The sequence below is a fragment of the Oryctolagus cuniculus genome, chromosome 1, assembly GCF_051225735.1.
Source record: "Oryctolagus cuniculus isolate XC-2025 breed Fujian yellow rabbit chromosome 1, ASM5122573v1, whole genome shotgun sequence".
NCBI classification, from domain to species: Eukaryota; Metazoa; Chordata; class Mammalia; order Lagomorpha; family Leporidae; genus Oryctolagus; species Oryctolagus cuniculus.
The window spans coordinates 99,816,088-99,837,208 of record NC_142867.1 but is presented as its reverse complement, the minus strand read 5'-3'; the positions used below and the strand labels follow the sequence as shown (position 1 = coordinate 99,837,208).

The 21,121-nt window shown below is 44.1% G+C and overlaps 1 protein-coding gene across 1 annotated transcript in view; it reads right to left on the bottom strand.

Moving 5' to 3' along the window:
* RAB39A (RAB39A, member RAS oncogene family) overlaps positions 1-11,351 on the bottom strand; it is a 44,542-nt gene extending 33,191 nt beyond the window's left edge. The window contains exon 1 of the mRNA XM_002708498.6: positions 10,955-11,351. Within this exon, the coding sequence (XP_002708544.1) occupies positions 10,955-11,181 (227 nt within the window). The 5' untranslated portion in view covers positions 11,182-11,351. The remainder of the gene's footprint in view (positions 1-10,954) is intronic.
* Between the last annotated feature and the right edge of the window lie 9,770 nt (positions 11,352-21,121).

Below are 21,121 nucleotides of genomic sequence, written 5' to 3'. Positions count from 1 at the left end.
GGTGGCAGGCCAATGAATGGCTGCTTGCACAGTGATCTGTCCTCAGGGAGACCCAACAGGCCAGTCCACTGCAGTGGCTTTCAGTGTGCAAAGCCGGGGCTTTAGCAGAAATCAGCTTATGAAGAAGCCTGGCAGCTCTGCCAGCCAAGAGTTGGATCGCTGGAAGTGGACCTGCCCTGGAGTCGAAGGACACCCAGGTCAGAGCCACAGATCTCATTGGCTCTAAGCTGAAAAGCCCTCCACTCAGCCCACCTTCCAAAATAAGCACCGCTGCTGAGGGGATGGCCAAGTAGGGTCAGCAACACTGCAGGCAGAACTGTAAATTTCCTGTTAGAGATGCCACCTGCCTCTACCTGGCCAGCTCTCCTCCCAGGCCAGCCAGGTAATGGAAGTCAACAGGGTGCCTTCCCCAAGGAGGTTCATACCTCCTGTATGATGTACCCAATGTGAGGAGATGCTTAGGCCTGGGCTTCATAACTGGCAAGGCCTTAAAGCCCACCTGATCATTATTAAGTCCCTTTTGTCAGTTTCCATTTGCCTCTCAATGGGAAAAGTTATTTGTGGTTTTTCTTCTTCTTCTTCTTTTTTTTTTTTTTTTTTTTTTTTTTTGACAGGCAGAGTGGACAGTGAGAGAGAGACAGAAAGGTCTTCCTTTTTTCCGTTGGTTCACCCCACAATGGCCGCTGTGGCCGGTGCGCTGCGGCCGGCGCACCATGCCGATCCAAAGCCAGGAGCCAGGTGCCTCTTCTGGTCTCCCATGCGGGTGCAGGGCCCAAGCACTTGGGCCATCCTCCACTGCCCTCCTGGGCCACAGCAGAGAGCTGGACAGGAAGAGGAGCAACTGGGACAGAATGCAGCGCCTCGACTGGGACCAGAACCTGATGTGCCAGCGCCGCAGGCAGAGGATTAGCCTATTGAGCCGCGGCGCCGGCCTGTGGTTTTTCTTAGACGCTCTAATAATGACTCTGTCCTTTGTTCTAGACCCTGTCTAGCCCACTTGGGGCCTTATTCCTTTGTAATCACAATCTTACATCAATGGCTCTACTCCCGACCCATGTGTGTTGATGGTACTCTCCCCAACTTAACGTTGTATGATTGCTCAGAATTTTTCTACAGACAAACCCCTCTACCCGCAAATGAGCGGCCTTTCTCCCAGTCTTGGCTGGGATCAGCTTCGCAGCCTCCCTCTCCTCAGTAGTGATCTCAGGAACATCTTTGGGCCACAGCGTTATCTTGACCAACCAACTCCAAAACAACTCCAACAGTTACAAGAGGAGGTCACTAGGTCCATTGAGCCCTCAGCTGATGCCATCTGATGTCTCCAAAACTGTATCACCTCACTAACAGGTGTGGTACTATGTAACCTTAACCAATCAGGCTACATAAAAACACACCCATCTAACAGTCTTCACTAGGGTCCAGAGACACCTCCCCCATTTCCTCTCCTCTATGAAATCCCCTCATTACTTGGTTAATGCCACTCCTAGGACCACTGGCTGCTATTCTCACCCTGGCTTTTATACTGTCTTGTCTAAGTGTTTACAGGAGGTGATAATGGAACAAACAAAAAGAGGGGAATGTTAGTAAAATGGCCCAAGTCTTATCTGTGGAACAATCTACATCCTGGACACCATCGTAGGCTCTAGCCCCCACTGCCATTGCTAGAAGCCAGGTGACCAGATGGCCCAACCACAGGTGTCAGTTCCACCTCCACCCTAATGGGATTCACTGCTCCTATTTTCCTCTCCCATGCAAAGGTATAACAGGACCTGTTTCTCGCACACGTGCTCTCTCTCCTGATTGCTCTCTCTCTTACTCTCTCGCCCTCTCCTCCCGGCCCATCAGGCTTCTTCCACCTGACAATAAACCTTTCCCTTAACTCCAGTGTGTTGTGTGTTTTGTGGTGGCCTTTCAATCTTGTAATTTGAAAATCTATAATCTTTCTTCCTCATGTCCTCTCTTACAGCCAGGATATTCTTAACTATCTAACGCCCTTTTGCAGCATCTCTCCTGACCTCTTCTCAGAGACGAGGGTTCATACACTATCTTTTTTTTGTTTTTGTTTTTTTGTATTTATGAAATAGCAATCTGTCATTAAGGCTATACTTCAGCCTTACCTACTTGAGGTCATATTATCCTAAGTCCCATGAAAAGCAAACATATTTGGAGAGGCTAAAATATCTGAAGAAATACTCTTTCCAACATTCCTGGTAGAGGAAGACAGTTTAAAGCGATCATAACCAATGATACAAAAAGCAGAAAAAAGAGAGAAAGCTCACATTTGGCAATAGTCACTGCTAGATTACCTTTAGGACTGCTTTTGTAAATACTTTCTTGTGTGACTTCGGACACAAACACCATAATAGAGAAGTAAAAAATAAAGGAAGTGAGAAGTTTCTGTTCCCTTACTTCAATATGTTTTTGACACTGAAATTTTTGATGGTTCCTTTGCATATTTGCTATTTATCAGTAGATGGTCTTAAGTATTTACTGCCAACAGTGTAATAATTTGATTTAGCAAGTTGTTCCTAAATTAAAAATGAATCATTGCTACAAGGCAAGGAGAAATTAGCACCACATTTCAACAATGTTTAAGAAAGGCCAGCACTGTGGTGTAGTAGGCAAAACCGCTGCCTGCAGCGCCAGCATCCCATATGGGTGCTGGTTTGGGTCCCGGCAGCTCCACTTCCCATCCAGCTCTCTGCTATGGCCTGGGAAATCAGTGGAAGATGGCCCAAGTCCTTGGGCCCCTGCACCCACACGGGAGACTCAGAAGAAGCTCCTGGCTCCTGGCTTCCGATTGGCACAGCTCTGGCTGTTGCAGCTATTTGGGGAGTGAATCAGCAGATGGAAGCCCTCTCTCTCTCTGCCTCTGCCTCTGCCTCTCTGTAACTCTGCCTTTCAAATAAATAAATAAATCTTAAAAATCAAAACAAACAAACAAACAAAAAAAACCAAAAAGAATGTTTAAGAGAAGATCGTCAAAATTATAGCTAATATACCATCAAAATTTACTCACTAATGCTTACATGCAGCACTATTATCTATGTTTTGAAACTCTTTCACAGCTTAAAATAAAAGTATACTTTTAAATTTAAAACATACTTTGATCTTTCTCATGTTTTTCTGGATCTCCTGTAGGCCAGTGCAGTATATTATCATGTATTTCATAACAGACCAAGTAGATTGTGCAAGGTGGCAAATTTTTTTTTTATTTGACAGATAGAGGTAGACAGTGAGAGAGACAGAAAGGTCTTCCTTCAGTTGGTTCACGCCCCAAATGGCTGCTATGGCCGCTGCTGCGCCGATCCAAAGCCAGGATCAGGTGCTTCCTCCTGGTCTCCTGGAAGGTACAGGGCCCAAGCACTTGGGCCATCTTCCACTGTACTCCCAGGCCACAACAGAGAGCTGGACTGGAAGAGGAGCAGCTGGGACTAGAACCCACCGCCCATATGGGATGCCGGCGCTGCAGGCGGAGGATTAGCCAGGTGAGCCACAGCACTTCCTTTATACATACATATACATATACATATACATATACATATACATATATATATGTATATGTATATATATATATATATATCTGTATCTCTTTCTCAGTCTGAGAAAAGCATTTTCTTCATTTGAAAATCTCACTGTGGTGATCCACGTACTCACAACATCATCTCTAACTTTTTTTTCTAGCCTTTGCTTGAAAACTAATTGTGTGTGTGTGTGTGTGTGTGTGTGTGTGTGTGTGGTGGGGAGGCCAGTAAATCAGAGCAGGTGGTCATCACTGTGGCCTCATGAGAGGAAAATTCCTGCACCCATATGCCACATACCTATAACTCCGCCAACAGGAAAACACCATTTGTCTCTCTTGGTGGTCATCCTCTTACAGAATATAGATACTCCTGCTTATTAGGTTGTTTCCAACTATTAATCATTTTGTATGTCTTGGTCTTCAACTATTCTCTCTGAAGCTAAGAGAGCATTAAGGGGGGCTTTTAGAATAAGAGAAAAGGATATTCAAAGACTTGCTTTCCAAAAACACAAGAAAGAAAGGTGGGAAGGCCCCAAATGAGCTTTATTTACTTCACAATTTCACCCTCATGCATGTGGTATATGACATTTAATTTACTTTAGGGGGTATAATTGGATGCTCGCTTATTCTTCCATAACACTTTACTCTGAGACAATATAAAACAGACGGGTTTGGAGGCAACACCACTGCTCACTTCCTTCTTCCATGAATTTCTTTTTCCAGAAAGTAGACCCTTACAGATACATTTGCCTTGTATGACCTATAACACCAACACAGTATATTTGTATCATAACACATGGTATTACAGTATATGTATCTCAAAAGCCTGACCACATAGGAGCTGACTCACTGGCCAACTAAGTAGTCAATGAGATTTCTTCTTTTGAGACTTTGAGTAAGAGTCTGGGAGACAACAGAGTTGGAGAATGGAAACAGACTAGAGGGGAAATCCGCAATCTCTGGTCCTTGGATTTTCCAGACACTTGGATGTTCACTTATAATGTATCCCTATTATCTAGTTGGGCTAGATTCTGTTACAAAACAAACTATTTTAACCAATATATATTATCTGATAACTCAGTATAAATATAGCCTGCCTTCCCATTGTTTCTAACAACACAGTGATATGTGCTGGTAGGTAGTGTTAGACAAAGGAGGTGGTTTGACAGCTGTGGCTGACTTGCCACATGACACCCAAACCTAAACCTCCCTTTTTGCGCACCATCCAAACCCACCTTCTGTGCATTACCAGCCCCTCTTCCCCACTGTTCCCTGTAATGGAAACCCAAGTTCCACAATGTTGTAATTTAGAACCAGAACTGGCTGGAAATATCCACTATAACTGAAGGATATGTCCCCTGAGATAACTTTTAGGTTATTAGTCATTACAATAAAATTATCACTGAAGCACTACCAATTCCACCATGCACCTGATGCCATGATATTTCTGATATTCTCCAAAAAGGGTACAGAAATGGTGATTCACAAGCCACACACCCAACTCTATTGCTTTTGAATATTCAATTCACCCTACCCCAGACACTACCCCCTATGCCTCCCCATAGTATAAACGATTGCTTGGGGGCTGGAGCTGTGGCATAGTGGATAAAGTGGCTGCCTTCAGAGCCGGCATCTCATATGGATATCGGTTCAAGTTCTGGCTGCCCCAGTTCCTATCCAGCTCCTTGCTAATGCACCTGGAGAAGCAGCAAAGGATGGCCCAAGTACTTGGGTCCTAGCGCCCATGTGAGAGACCAGGAAGAAGCTTCTAGCTCCTGGCTACTGGCTTTGGATTGGTCCAGCTCCATTTGTTGTGGCCATTTGACGAGTGAACCAGTAGACAGAAGATCTTGCTCTCTGTATTTCCCTTTCTTTATTTTTTTTTTAAGATTTATTTATTTATTTGAAAGTCAGAGTTACACAGAGAGAGGAGAGGTAGAGAGAGAGAGGAGAGGTAGAGAGAGACAGAGAGAGAGAGAGAGAGAGAGAGAGTCTTCCTTCCACTGGTTCACTCCCTAATTGGCTGCAACAGCCAGAGCTGCGCCGATCCGAAGCCAATAGTCATGAGCTTCTTCTGGGTCTCCCAAGTGGGTGCAGGGGTCCAAGGACTTGGGCCATCTTTTACTGCTTTCCCAAGCCATAGCAGAGAGCTGGATTGGAAGTGGAGCAGCCAAGTCTTTAACTGGAGCCTACATGGAATGCCGGCGCTTCAGGCCAGGGCGTTAACCCACTGCGCTACAGCACTGGTCCCACTCCTTTCTATCTCTGTGACTAACTCTACCTTCCACATAAATAAATGAATCTTAAAAAAAAAAAAAAAAAAAGTATGGCTGGAATCTTGTTGATGGGAGTCTTTTTTGTGTTTTGGCTTTCTGTCCATTCTTTCTCTCTCTCTAGCTTGTCTACACTTTAAACAGAGCCTCCTCCCTTGCACACCTTTATGCCTCTGCCTTGAATTCTTTTATGTATGGAAGGAAGAGCCTGGAATAAGCCCAGCCGGGGGCCCTGTTACCAGAGACAACAGACTGCAGTGGTTATGGCACACAACTGTGGACTACCGCTGCTCTATTACCTATGCAATTATGGACTCTCCAATCCAGGAAGAGAAAATCTTTTCCTACTGGAGACCTCAAGCCATGGTGGGCGTAGAGAGTAGGCAAGCCAATAAAGATTCTTTTTGTTAAAAACAACAACAAAACAACTACTTAGGGACTTAAGACCTCTTAAGGAAAAATTTTAAATGTTGATGTCACTTGCTTTTAACATTAAGAACAGAGAACAGATATCAAAGCACTCTGAAACATGAGCTTCACATGAATTTCAAATAGGCAGAGGAGAGGACAGACAGAAGGCAGCCAAAGGGCTAGGGGAGATAAACCAAAAGGAGAGAGTAAGAGTCACATCACAATATAAACAAGGGAGAGAAAAAGACAGTGAGAGTAAACTATGAGTAGGGGCAGGCAGAGGCTAGGGGTGAAGGAAAAGTAAGTCGGGAGAAGGGGGAGACAAAGATAAAGCAGAAGAGAGATGAAGGGGTTAGATTAGGGAGAGGGTTAGGGGAGACTCGGTAGATTTAAGGGAACAGTTAGAGGGCACCCCTAGATTTGAGGGAGACAGAGGTTGTGTCCATTGTTAGTTTGTTGGTTGGCTGGCCAACTAACATCTCCAAGTTTTCCACTACAACCTCAATTGTTCAGCAGCTTTGCTAACGCAATTTACCAAGGGAGCTTTTCCCAATTATACGCCTCCCAATACTAGTTATCACAAGATTTTCATATTTTAAAATTAGCTCTTTAGCATCAGCCCAGGGGTTAAGACATGGGTTGCATTGCTGGTTAAGACACTCATGTCCGTGTTGGAGTGGCTGGGTTCGGTGCCTGGCTCTGCTCTCAGGTTTCCTGCTGATGCAAACCCAGAGAGGCAGTGGTGACTGTTCTAGTGGTTAGGTTCCTGCCTCATACAGGAGAGACCTGGTTTGAGTTTCTCAGCTCCTGACTCCCGCGGGGGTAAGCCAGTGGATGGGCATTCTCACTGGCTGGCTGCCTCTGTCTATCTCTCCAATAAAATAAATAAATAAATGAATGAATTAATTAACTAACCCCTCAGAAATATTTGGAAAATGCTAGCTTAAACAAGGTTAAACCGATTCCTCTGCTGCAATAGCTCTTACAGCCTTTGAAATAAAATTTTAAGAGTGTCACATGCAATTCAGGGATTTCCAAATTTCTATGACTACAGAGCCCATCTTTAAAAGAATCACATGGATGAGTGTTCTGTATAACACACTCTGAGAGCACTGCATGAGGAGAACATTATTCTCTGGGCTTTATAACCAGTGGCTGCAACTGTAACACCTAAAAGGTCAGACAACCTGAAATAAAAGGCTAAATCTGGCTTGAAGTCTAGAGGTTTCCTATTCCTATAGCCAACTCTGCTGTTTCTTTATCTCACTTTACATTCACATCACTTTAAATACTTTTTATAGGAAAACTCAAAATCTATCTTCTTCTATTTAATGTTAAGTTTCTAGTCCTTCCAATATATTTATCCTTATTAATGCTGTACTAAACATTATTTACTCTTATTTCTTTTACTGCTAAACTTCTTCCACCATGATGATTAAGAATTATAAAATGTGATGACTGTAGTTTCTCTACAACACCTGCAACGCCAAGTTCCTTTCTCTACCTCCTGTGCACAGAAAGGCCCAATCTGAATGTGACCTTGTAACTAAGTTCTCCCCAGTGAGTTGACAGCTGACATGATCTGAACCACATTGACCTCACTTGCGTAAAAGGAACACTGCTTGGTTTAGATCCTCTCTCCCCTTCTCCTGAGCTGACACTGTGTGTCTGCAGTGCAATTGTGACCATGAACATGATGATAATGTCCTAGGATGGCAGCAAACTAAGAGAAGGTACCTAAATAATGGCCTGGAACAAAACCATTTCATTAGCTTGGACCACTCAACTTGAGACTATTATGCAAGGCAGAAATAAACATACATCTTTGATGAAGGCACAGTAATTCCAAGTTTCCTTAATATAGGAATTTAACATTTTTTTCCTCACTAATACATTGTGTTAGTAATCAAAGCTTAACATTTTCAGGTTATATTACAATTTACAGTATGCTCACATATATACTTTTTCTAAAGCTACTTTGATTTTGTTCCTTTTTATTTTGAGTATTTGTCAGCTACTAGAATGTTAATCTGAACACTGGAAGCTAAGGGCAATCATATTCATAATTATCAGCTCACTATTTTATTGTTCTGTAACATATCTGTTCATATTTTCAAGCTATCCCGTGAGCTATCTAAACTAGGTTCCATTTTGTTCATTTATGCCTAACTACCAATAAGCCTCCAAATACATTACTCACTAGTGTGATTATATATAATCCTCACAGTATGATTGTGAGTAATGACAGGAATATAAATTCACGAACTATATAGTATTTTCTATGAAATAAAATGTGCAAGGATATCTATCATTCAAATAAGTATATTTTCTTAGTAAAAGACACAAAATTATTTAACAGTAAATGTTTTAAATGCAATTTTATGGTGACATTTTCTGTCAGATAGTAGAAAGGCAAGTATTTGGAGGCAGTTACTGAAATATTAATGCATTCATGAATATATCTTTGGTAAACAGCCAACAGCCAAACAAAATAAAGTATGACTCATTGTCCATCAACACATTCCCTAAATGTCTTTGCATTATTAGGGGAGAGTTACTGTGCGGTTTTAATAATGTATTTAAGATGAATTACTATTCACAATTTTTTAAGATTTACTTACTTGAAAGGCAAAGGAAGAGAGAAGAGAGAGAGAGAGAGAGAAATATATCTTCCATCTGTTGGTTCACTCCCCAAATGGCTGCAACAGCTGGGATGGGGCCAAGCTGAAGCCACGAACCAGGAACTCCCTCTGTGTCTCTCACATGGAAAGCAAGTACTCAAGTACACGATGATCCACTGCTTTCTCAGGCACATTAGCAGGAAGCTGGATTGGAAGTTGAGCAGCAGGGACTTGAACTGGCCCTCTGACATGGGAAGGGGGCATCCCAAGCAGTAGCTTAACTTGCTGCACCACAACACCTGCTTCCACATCCTTCTTAAAGGCATCCAAAAACACTAACCTATTTAGCAGAAAGGTCTTTAAAGTCCAACAAATTATCCTTTACTTTCCTGTCAGTAAGTTGAGGAGCTACATTTAAAGAAATAATTTGACACAGCAAGATTTTACTGCCTATGTTTCTTATAGTTGCAAGAACTTTAAGGCATAATGAATCCATTTTTATTGTACTATGTACTTTAAAAGGTGAACAAGATCTGTTAGTAAATGTTTTTCTGTGACCCTAAGATACTTCAAAGTTCATCTCTGACTGAGACGGCAAATGAAAGAACTTAGAATCAATCTTCGAGTAGTCACACTGGTAGGGATCTTAAAGACCAGTGACTCCTTCATTTCATGGATAAGGAATCAGAAGTTTGAAAACTCTTTTAATTAAAGGAAGCTTCTTGGAAAGGAATTTCTTGAAGATATTTATATAGTACAAATCAAATCAATAATCTTCAACACCTCTCTAAAGGCTGACCTCACCATCTTTCCACTTTACACAGGAAAAACTAAGGTACAAGCAAGCTACGCAGTTCCATTATTATCTTTATGAATCAGTGTCATAGCTGAGAACGAAGGCCAAAACTTTGAATTTTGGACCATTCCCACAGATGTAGGCTGACCTCATTCACATGGAGCGGATGCTGGCTGGGGGACCAAGAGAGGCCATGTTTGGGAAGTCCCCTTGTACATTTCACAAGAGTACTTGCTGACCAATGCAAAATGCTTGCTTAAATGAGTTCCACTTGGTAATGCAGTCTTTAAGATACTAAACATTATAATACACCAGCTTTCCGACCTTCCTCTAAAACAGTGTCCTTGAATCCCAGAAACTGAACATATGCTTTAAACCTGGGTGTGTCTAATATAAATGCATGAAATACACACAATCTTGTTTACTTTTAATTTAGAATAAGACTATTCAATTTGGATCCTTCCTTCTCTATCGAGAAACGCTATTTTCTATTCTGTTATCACCCAGAATGTTGAGTGCCAATCACGAGTAAAATAAAAGTTCCTGGCAAACCTCAATATATCTCGTTTTCCTATCCATGCACCAATGATGACAAACTTTCAAAGACAACTCAGCTCTTTAAGACACACACACACACCCAAACCGTCAGCGGGGCCAGTGTCCCTGGTGTTGCATCTAGCTGTCCTACAAGATCCATTCTCATGGGTCATGGCCCAGTATTTCTGATGACTACATTCAGTGCTGTGAGGTGTTCAAACCATTACCGCATCCACCTCCGTGAACCAAGCCCAGTGAGCTCATGCAGTAACCCAGGCTGGGGCACTGTTTGCTGTGGAGCTAAAGCATCAACCACGAATCTGGGAACCCTACTTCGCCGTTCTCCTGGACCGCATAACGGGGGGACTGCTTGGTTAGCGCAGAAACAGAGGCGCTTGGAGGGGAGGGGGTGGTCGGGTGAGGGTGGGTGCAGCGAGGGAAGCCGAGTTTGGCGAGAAGGCAGCGGCAGCGAGCCCAAAGAGATCAAAGCATCAGCAGGAGCAGAAGGAGTTGGGAAAAGGGGAGGGCGGCGGGGGCAACCCTGGTGCAGGGGGGAAGCGAAAGGCGGAAAGGGGGCGCAGGAAATGGGCACCCAGAAAGAAGTGAAAAATTGCGGAGGAGGAAGTCGTCCCTGGAAGAGGAGGGGCAAAGGGGAAGCGAGAATGGAGTATTTGCACTTTCGAGAGGGGAGGGCCCGAGCCTCTCCCAACCGGGGCCGGCGGGGCGGGACCTTGAGGAAGGGGCGTCCCCGCGGTCCCTGGGGGTCCCTGCGCGCGAGTGCGCGCGGCCCTACCTGAACCTCTCCTGTCCCGCCGTGTCCCAGAGCTGCAGCTTGATCCTCTTGCCCGGCTCGATCTCCAGCAGGCGCGAGAAGAAGTCCACGCCGACTGTGGGGTCGCAGGCAGGGGAGCGCAGCCCGGGGAAGCGGCCCTGGGTGAAGCGGTGCAGGAGGCACGACTTGCCCACGGTGGAGTCCCCGATCACGATGAGGCGGAACTGGTAGATCCAGATGGTCTCCATCGCTCACGTGCCTCACCGGCCCCGGGCCGCCCCACCCGCGCGCCCGCCCTCCGCGGGGCAAGTTCGGCGGCGGGAACTGTCCCTTCAGCACCTCCCGGGCGCCCGCCCGCCGGTTTCCAGCATATTCCGGAGGCTGCGGCCGCCGCCTGGTCCCCGCCCTCCCGGGAGGTAGAGGCGGGGCCCGGCCGGGCCGGGGGAGGGGTTCAGGGCTGGGGGCGGGGCGGGAGCCGCGGCGCGGGGGTGGGGGAAACGGACCTGCAGCGTACGGACTCCCGCCCCCGAACGGTATAAATTACTTTCCGTCGAAGCTCACTGGGCGCCGATGGGGAAGTGGGTGTGGCGAAGGGACGTGACAGCAGCAACAACCAATGAAAATGACACAAGGTCTCAGCTCCGGGAGGGGCAGCCAATGAAAAGTGAGAGCCATTTTCTTACGGGCGTCAGGGAGTGCTCGTTAGACTGGAACAAAGAATTTGGAAGTCTCGGGAGCTTTAACTTGCGTTGCGTGCCGTCGTTTCTTCTTTGATGTATTTCTCACTTCATAGGTTTCTTTCCACGGCTTCCTGCTCTCTAGCCTCGCCGAGCGCCATCTTCGAGGAGTTCTAAGGTGAAGGAGTTGAGAGCACGATGGAAATAAATGTACAGAACCTGTTCTGGATGCTTCCAGGGAGGTCTCTGCCCACCGCTGCTTGCCATCTCTCGTTCTTCACGGCCTTCAGTGTTGACGGGGATGTTGAGAAACTCTGAGCATCACCCCCATACCCCCTGCCCCGGAGCCCTCGAGCCAAGGGAAGGAGTGGGGCAAACGTGGAAGACTGAGATGCTCCTGAAAGCTCCCATCTTCTCGGCTCTGTTCTGGACCTGGAAGAATACCTACAGTCTTCTCTACTTAGCTTGTGTCAGCTAGTGACCTAAATAAGCAAAGTGGAGCTTGAGCTCTATCGAGATCGAAGGACTTTCTCATGCCTTTCCTCAGATTCATAGTGAACCCATTTTATCTTTAAAAAGTTAAACAGTTTAATAAAATGCCAACAATTCCACTTTTCTCTTGATCATGTCCAGACTTTTGCTGTCATTATTTCTTATTTTGGAGCAAGAGATGTCACTAGCAAGGATGTGCGTAATCCCCTGCTATTCATCTTTTTGGAACTTTTTAACAGTTGGCCTTTTATTTATATATCTATACTTTAAATCTCTGCCCTCAAAGGGTGTCTGCTCTTCAGCTGATACATATGCCGTAGTTCACAATTTTTTTTGAAGATTTATTTATTTTATTTGAAAGGCAGAGTTAGAGGCAGAGAGAGAGAGAGGTCTTCCATGGGTTCACTCCCCAAATGGCCACAATGGCCAAAGCCAAGAGCCAGGAGCATCTTCTGGGTTTCCCACGCAGGTGCAGGGGCCCAAGGACTTGGGCCATCTTCTACTGCTTTTCCAGGCCATAGCAGAGAGCTGGATCGGAAGTGGAGTCCATATGGGATAGTGTCCATATGGAATGCTAGTACTGCAGGCAGTGGATTTACCTGCTATGCCACAGGACCCGCCCCAGCATTCACAATTTTAACACTAAGCAAAACATCCCTTTCAAATTTTTGCTTCTTCCATTCTCCTTTTAAATAGCAAAAATATCCCTCTATTCCCAGTCTTCCACAAGCCCAATAGACCCATAATGTATTCTCTATACCTAATATAAGTCCAAAATTCTTGCTTTTGATAAAGTTACCAGGGACTTCCTAATTATCTAATTCATCTCCTGCCCCCACAACCTTGGCCCGTCTGGCTCCATCTTTCTTGACTTCCTGGCATCCCTCTGGTTGGGGATGGCCAAGTGACAGAGGTGTGACCAGTGACACAGAAGGACTTGTAAAGCTTTTACTTTCTGTAACGAACTGGCACCCCTACTGCTCTTCAGCCCTTTCTCCTTTCCTTTTCCTTCTGCCCTGGAAACTTTAACAACCATATAGATCAAGATCTAGATACTGAAGATGGTGGCAGGAGAATGAGGAAGACCCTGAGTCCCCAATGACTTTGTTGATCTGTTTTACCAACTCTGGATGTCTTACTGTTTGAGACAAATAAATCACCATACCGTTAAGCTATTGGTAGCTGGATTTTCTGTACAACCGGAGCACTTTTATTTCTTGGCTTCCACAAAAGCATTCTCTCTTGATTTACTGTTCTTTCCAAACATATTCACTGGTTCCTCTTTCTTGACAGTGAAGATGGTGAGATCCGTCTTTCATCTGTTCTTACCCTCACCGTAATTTTCCCTTTGTCTCTTTGGGCTTTTTCTGGCAACCTCATCTACTCCAGTGATCTCAGAGAACTCTTTTTTCAACATCATATGTCCAACTCTAATCTCTGCTCTGTATTCAGATCTATGCTTTCTCTTGGATATTAGATAGACACTTCAGGCTTAGCGTATCTGTTGTTGGTTGGGATTCTTTGAAGCATATTCCAGTGAGACTAATATAAAAAAGTGAGTATACCTAACCGAAGGACACAGAGGTGTTTTTGATAGAATCCATAGGCAGGAACCAGCCCACCCTCTCTCTTTTCCTCTGTCTCGGTTTTTCTTCTTCCCTCCCTCCTTCCAGGTGTTTCTATGAACATCTGCCAAATTGCTCTCTGCAGACCAGCTTTCTTTACCTCTTAGTACATACAGAAGGCTATTGCTATTATAGTTTCTATGTTAGATATTTAGACATATTCACAAACTAGTTTCCATTTATCCGCAGAGACAATCTAACTGAGTCACTTTAGAACGGGGGTTCCTGCCGAAGAGTTATACTAAGTGGGCTGTTTTGACAGGATATATGGAGTGTTAGCAGTCCTGGAGAAAGGATGGGTCAGTGAGTTCTTTTTCTGTCAAAAATGTATTCTCTACAATGCCCCAGAGTGAACTCAGTACCTTTCTTGCCATTTTCTTTTCCTGTATTTTACGCATTGCTTGATGTATTTCAGTATCTGTTCTAGCTCCCTAAGAGATGAGAGCTTATAGTACTAAATCTGAGCTGGACTCCTTGGTATTGCACCTGGGAAAGCAGTGGAAGATGGTCCACGTACTTGGGCCCCTGTACCCACGTGGGAGACCCAGAAAAGCCTCCTGGCTTCTGGCTTGAGCCTGGCCCAACCCAGGCTGTTGCGGCAATTTGGGGAGTAAACCAGCAGATGGAAGATTCTCTCTCTCTCTCTCTCTCTCTCTCTCTCCTTCTCTCTCTGAATTTTTGTATTTGCCTTTCAAATAAACAAATCATCAAAAAAACCCCTAAGCTGGAGACTAGGGGTTTGTTCTGTGTATAGAGGAGAAAAGGATAGTCTAAAGGTGGTGGAATATAGAGCTAAGAATAATCTCATAGCATCCAGGAAAAACTAAAATGGAAGAGAAAGTAGGAAGGTCTACTGACTGTGTAGAAGAAACAGAATATGTGTACACTAGTAAAATGGAAACTCCAAGTAAGTTCACATTATGAGGTACTAGGGATTATGTCTTTTCTAGGGGACACAGTTCAACCCATCATAGGTTCCTATTTATTTTCTACAGACTCCTTTATTAAACAGCCTTGGTGCTCATTTGTTCATTCTAAACTTTACCTGATCATGTCATATATGACCAACCATAGATGACACCCATGCTCTAGTCAAGTGATTCTTCTATATGATTTGTTTTTCATGCTGTAATTTTTCTTTTTTAAAAAAGCAATTCCTTCCTCCCATACCCCTTTCACTCTTCATCTGCTCAATTAATTTCTTTTTTTAAAAGATTTTTATTTATTTATTTGACAGGTAGAGTTACATACAGTGAGAGAGGGAGACAGGGAGAAAGGTCTTCCAACCATTGGTTCACTCCCCAAATGGCCTCAACGGCCGGAGCTATGCCGATCCGAAGCCAGGAGCCAGGTGCCTCCTCCTGGTCTCCCATGCAGGTACAGGGGCCCAAGCACTTGGGCCATCCTCTACTGCCTTCCCAGGCCACAGCAGAGAGCTGAACTGGAAGAGGAGCAACCGGGACTAGAACTCGGTGCCCATATGGGATATTGGTGCCGCAGGTGGAAGGATTAACCAAGTGAGCCGTACGCCAGTCCCATCAATTAATTTCTATTCATCCTTCAGGGCCTGTAACAAATATTACCTCTCCTTTGTAGTTTTTCTGAAGCATCTATACCTTCAAGGGGGTGAAATTTCTCCCTCATCTGTGTTTCTTTGGCATTTATTCAAAGAATACTCTGTACATCTATGATTTTTCTTACATCTTCTATAAAATATCTCATATTGAATTATGGCTGTTGGTTTGACTGTAGTTCCTTTTAGATTGCAAGTTCCTCAAGGCCATAGGGACTTACTAATTAATGGTTATTTTCCCAGCAAACAATAGAGCTAGCATATAGTAGATACAAATGATCATTGAATTGAAATGAGCTATGGGGCTGGCGCTGTGGCGTATCTGGTAATGCCACTGTCTGCAGTGCAGGCATCCCACATGGGTGCCAGTTCGAGTCCCAGCTGCTCCACTTCTGATCCAGCTCTCTGGTATGCCCTGGGAAAGCAGTAGAAGATGGCCCAAGTCCTTGGGCCCCTGCACCCATGTGGGAGACCTGGAGAAGCTCCTGGCTCCTGGCTTTGAATGGGCGCAGCTCTGGCTGTTGCAGATATTTGGGGAGTGAGTGAACCAGTGGATGTAAGACCTCTCTCTCTACCTTTTTTTCTCTCACTGTATAACTCTTTCAAATAAATAAATAAATCTTTAAAAAAGAAATGAGCTATGTTAACCATAATTTTGTATTTACTTGAATTACCATGAATGTGTAGTGTATGCATTGCCTCATGAGCTTCATGAAGAACTAAAATTGGATTAATTTTACCATTACTAAAATTTGCCTTTGACTAATCATTGAATAGCTTTAATTTTAAGTATAATTTGATTATACATGCTGAGAACAAATATAAATATTTAAACTCAGAAAATTAGGCAAGTAGGGTATATTTAAGAAAGCTACTTAATTTATTACCCAGTAATTTCTGTTTTAATATATTTTTAGGGGACAGGTATTTGCTGTAGCAATTAAAGGATACCACTTGGGATGCCTGCAACCCATTTGAACCCATCCTATATTCTAGCTTCTTGCTAATGTGCAACCTGGAAGGCAGCAGGTATGTCCCAAGTTCTTGGGTCTTTGCCACCCATGTAGGACACCCAGATTGAGTTCTTACTCCTAGCTTTGGCCTGGCCCAATCCTAGCTATTGTGGGCATTTGGGGAGTGAACCCAATGGAAGGTCTCATCTTTGTTTCTCTGCCTTTCAAGTTTAATGTATGTAAATATATACACGTATGTATTTATATATGTAATTTTAAAAAGTGAAAAATATGAAAAGTGCTCAAAAGGAGAATCTGATCACTTTTTGTTGTGGAAGGCACTGGCCCAGGAGGAAGGAGACCTGGTTTATGGTCCCAATGTGGCAATTAACTTTGAGGGACTTTAACAAATCATTTATTCTTTCTGTTTCCTCATCTGTGCACTGAAAAGGTTGCTATATCAATATTTCTCAGCTGAAAACAGTGCTGGAAATGAGGTAAGGCATTGAGGTACATCACATACAACAAGGGTGTCTGTTTTGTGAAACTTTTGTTTGATGTGTATCTATATATGACAGTGAGAGAGAGAAAAACACATATGTGTGTTGGGTGAAGATGTAAAATTTATTTCTTTTGGCTCAAAGTGAAAATTTTCTACAACCAGTAAGCTAGATGATCTGTAATTCATCTTCTGGTTCTGAGGTTCTCTACATGCTCAGAAATGCTCTATGTGCCCTTTCTGATGGCTACATTACACTGCACACTAAGGAGTGCTTTACATGCTCAGTGTGGGTGCTGCAATTAACAAGGGAGAAAACATCAAAAAGAATTTGTTTCTTCTCAGTCTTTGTCACCTTAGAACATGGAAACGTCACTCTTCTAGTTGCTCAGGCCAATAATCTGTCTTAATACTACTCTTTCTTGTTCCTCCATACGAATTCCATCACCAACTTTTGTGGATTCTATTCAAAATATATTTACATTCTAGTCATTTGTCACTCCCTCTACCTTTGCCTGCTAAAATCCCAGCACCAGTCATCTCTTGTCTGCTTCATTGTTCTAGTCTCTATTTAGGCCTTGCCCTGCTATTAGCATATTTTCAATTTAGCAGCTGGAATTAACAACAACAAAAAAGCCAGACATTCTTTGTTCAGGAACTCCTTTTTTTTAATAATTATTTTTTTAATTTGAGAGGTGAGTTATAGGCAGTGAGAGGGAAAAACAGAGAGAAAGGTCTTCTATCTGGTGGTTCACTCTCTAATTGGCTGCAACGGCCCAGGCTGGACCAATATGAAGCCAGGAACTAGGAGTTTCTTCTGGGTCTCCCATACAGATGCAGGGACCCAAGCACTTGGTTCATCTTCCACTGCTTTCCCAGGCTCTAGCAGAGAGCTGGATCAGAAGAGGAGCAGCCAGGACTCAAACCAGTGCCTATATGGAGTGCTGCAGGCAGAGGATTAACCTACCGCGCACAGTGCCAGAAGCTTCATCCCACAGCAAAAGTCAAAGTCTGGGATATCTCATTATCTGTTGTGTCTCAACTTCTATCTCCCTCTTCAAGTCTCCCCACCAAGTCATACTAGCTTCCTTGATAACCCTCCATGCACAGGCAGGGTGCCACCCCAGAACCTTTGCACTTACTAAGCCTCTGGAATAGTTCTTTCCCATCATCTTTCATAGCTTGCCCACTCACTCAATGAATCTTCCTCAAACACCTTCCTGCTTTATTTTTCCCCTTCCTTATTACTTATCACTGTGTAACATAATATGTAGTCCAATTACTCATTTTATTTATTGTCTGCTTCCTCCAAGATGAGCTCTGTGAATGTGGAGATTTTTGCTTTTCTTGATCTGTTTTTGTTATTTTTTAAGTTTTTTTTTTTTTTTTTGGTCAGGCAGAGTGGACAGTGAGAGAGAGAGACAGAGAGAAAGGTCTTCCTTTTGCCGTTGGTTCACCCTCCAATGGCCGCCGCGGCCAGCGCGCCGCGCTGATCCGATGGCAGGAGCCAGGTACTTCTCCTGGTCTCCCATGGGGTGCAGGGCCCAAGCACTTGGGCCATCCTCCACTGCACTCTCTGGCCACAGCAGAGAGCTGGCCTGGAAGAGGGGCAACCGGGACAGAATCCGGCGCCCTGACCAGGACTAGAACTGGGTGTGCCGGCGCCGCAAGGCGGAGGATTAGCCTAGTGAGCCACGGCGCCGGCCTGTTTTTGTTATTTTTTAAAGATTTATTTATTTATTTGAAAGGCAGAATAACAGAGAGTTAGGCACACACACACACAGGGATACGTTCCATCCACTGATTCACTCCCCTAAATGCTCAAAACAGACAGAAATGGGCGAGGTCAAAGCCAGGAACCTGGAATTCCATCCTGGTCTCCCACATAAGTGGCAGGGGCCATAGTAATTGAGTTGTCATCCATTGCCTTCTAGGCTCATCAGCAAGGAGCTGGATTGGAAGGAGAGTATCTGGGACTCAAAGGAAGCAAGCTGCTATGGGATGCCGTGCCCCAGGCAGTTGCTCAAACTGCTGCACCACAACTGACCCTGCTTTGGTCTGTTTTATTCATGGCTGTATCCAAGTACCTGACACCATATCTCAAATAGAATAGACACTTAGTAAATATTTGTTGGATAAATTTAAAGCTTCCATAAATTTCCTCTAGAAGAATAAATCAGAATGACTGCTAGTTAAATAAGAAAGATAATGATATTTGATTTCAGATGTGAAGATTGAAGATTTTGGATGGAAATTAAAGAAAAAGAAATTTCTGGTTGTGAAGAGTGAATACAGTGTTATAAGTTACAATTTGGGGGGCCGGCTTTGTGGCACAGCAGGTGAAGCCGCTACATGCAATGCCAGCTTCCCATACAGAGGCTGGCTGGAGTCCCAGCTGCTCCACTTCTGATCCAGCTCCGTGCTAATGTGCCTGGGAGAGGAGCAGAGGATGGCTTAAGTGTTTGGGTCCCTGCACCAACATGGGACACCTGGATGAAGCTCCTGGCTCCTGGCTTTCGCATGGCCCAGTCCCGACCATTGTGAACATTTGGGGATTGAACCAGAGGTTGAAAGACTTTCTCCCTGTCTTCTCCTCTCTCTCTGTAATTCTGCCTTTTAAATAGAATAAAATAAATCTTTTTAAACATTTTTAAATTTGGCATATATAAACTGAATGAGTTTTTTAAAAAATCTTTTTTTTAACGAATTGAATGTTTTATAACATTTTCCTACCAAGGATTAAGGTGGACAATCAAGTTGTTGCCAGAACTGGATATTTCCCTGGTGACTCCACCCAGAAGCAGCTCCTGGCTGGCAGGCTCCGCGGCTCACTAGGCTAATCCTCTGCCTGCAGTGCCGGCACACCGGGTTCTAGCCCCAGTTGAGGCGCCAGATTCTGTCCCGGTTGCTCCTCTTCCAGTCCAGCTCTCTGCTGTGGCCAGGGAGTGCAGTGGAGGATGGCCCAAGTGCTTGGGCCCTGCACCCCTACGGAGACCAGGAGGAAGCACCTGTCTCCTGGCTTTGGATAGGCACAGCACACCAGCCCACCAGCCATAGCGGCCATTTGGGGGGTGAACCAACGGAAGGAAGGAAGACGTTTCTCTCTGTCTCTCTCTCTGTCTCTCTCTCTCTCTCTCTGTCTAACTCTGCCTGTCAAAAGAAGAAGAAGAAGAAGCAGCAGCAGCAGCAGCAGCAGCAGCAGCAGCAGCAGCAGCTCCTGGCTTCAGATCAGCCCAGCTCCAGCCTTTGTGGCCATTTGGGGAGTGAATCAGCAAATGGAAGCTCTCTCTCTCTCTCTCTCTCTCTCTCTCTCTCTCTGTGTGCGTGTGTGTGTGTGTATGTGTCTCACTTGTATTCCTCTGTCTTTGTAATTCTGACTTTCAAATAAATAAATAACTCTTAAAAATAGATGAATAAAAATGTTAAAAAAAAACTATAGCTATTACAGTAGTTGGGGACTTTGTCATCTCTCAATTGGACTAATGTCCAATTTTACTCCACATTACACATCCAATGAGCTCAGAAAAACATTTGGGTGTTTCAATAACCTGAACTAACATGAAGAGAGGGAGAAAAAAATCCTGGATTGACAATGGTTGCAGATAATATCTTTTTTTTAAAACTTTTATTTAATGAATATAGATTTCTAAAATACAGCTTATGGATTACATTGGCTTCCCCCCCTCCCCAATTACTTCCCTCCCACCTGCAACCCTCCCCTTTCCCACTCTCTCTCCCCTTCCATTCTTATCAAGATTCATTTTCAATTTTCTTTATATACAGAAGATCAGTTTAGTATACATTAAGTAAAGATTTTAACAGTTTGCACCCAAATAGAAACACAAAGTGAAAAATACTGTTTGAGTACTCATTATAGCATTAAATCTCAATGTACAGCACATTAAGGACAGAGATCCTACATGAGGAGTAAGTGCACCGTGACTCCTGTTGTTGACTTTACAAATTGACACTCCTGTTTATGGCATCAGTAATCTCCCTATGCTCCAGTCATGAGTTTCCAAGGCTATGGAAGCCTTTTGAGTTCTCCAACTCTTATCTTATTTAGACGAGGTCATAGTCAAAGTGGAAGTTCTCTCCTCCCTTCAGAGAAAGGTACCTCCTTCTTTGAAGACCTGTTCTTTCCACTGGGATCTCACTCACAGAGATCTTTCATTTAGGTGTCCCCCCCACCTTTTTTTTTTTGCCAGAGTGTCTTGGCTTTCCATGCCTGAAATACTCTCATGGGCTTTTCAGCTGGATCCGAATGCCTTTAGGGCTGATTTTGAGACCAGAGTGCTGTTTAGGACATCCGCCATTCTATGAGTCTGCTGTGTAGCAGATCATAACTTAAATACCTAAATTATACATT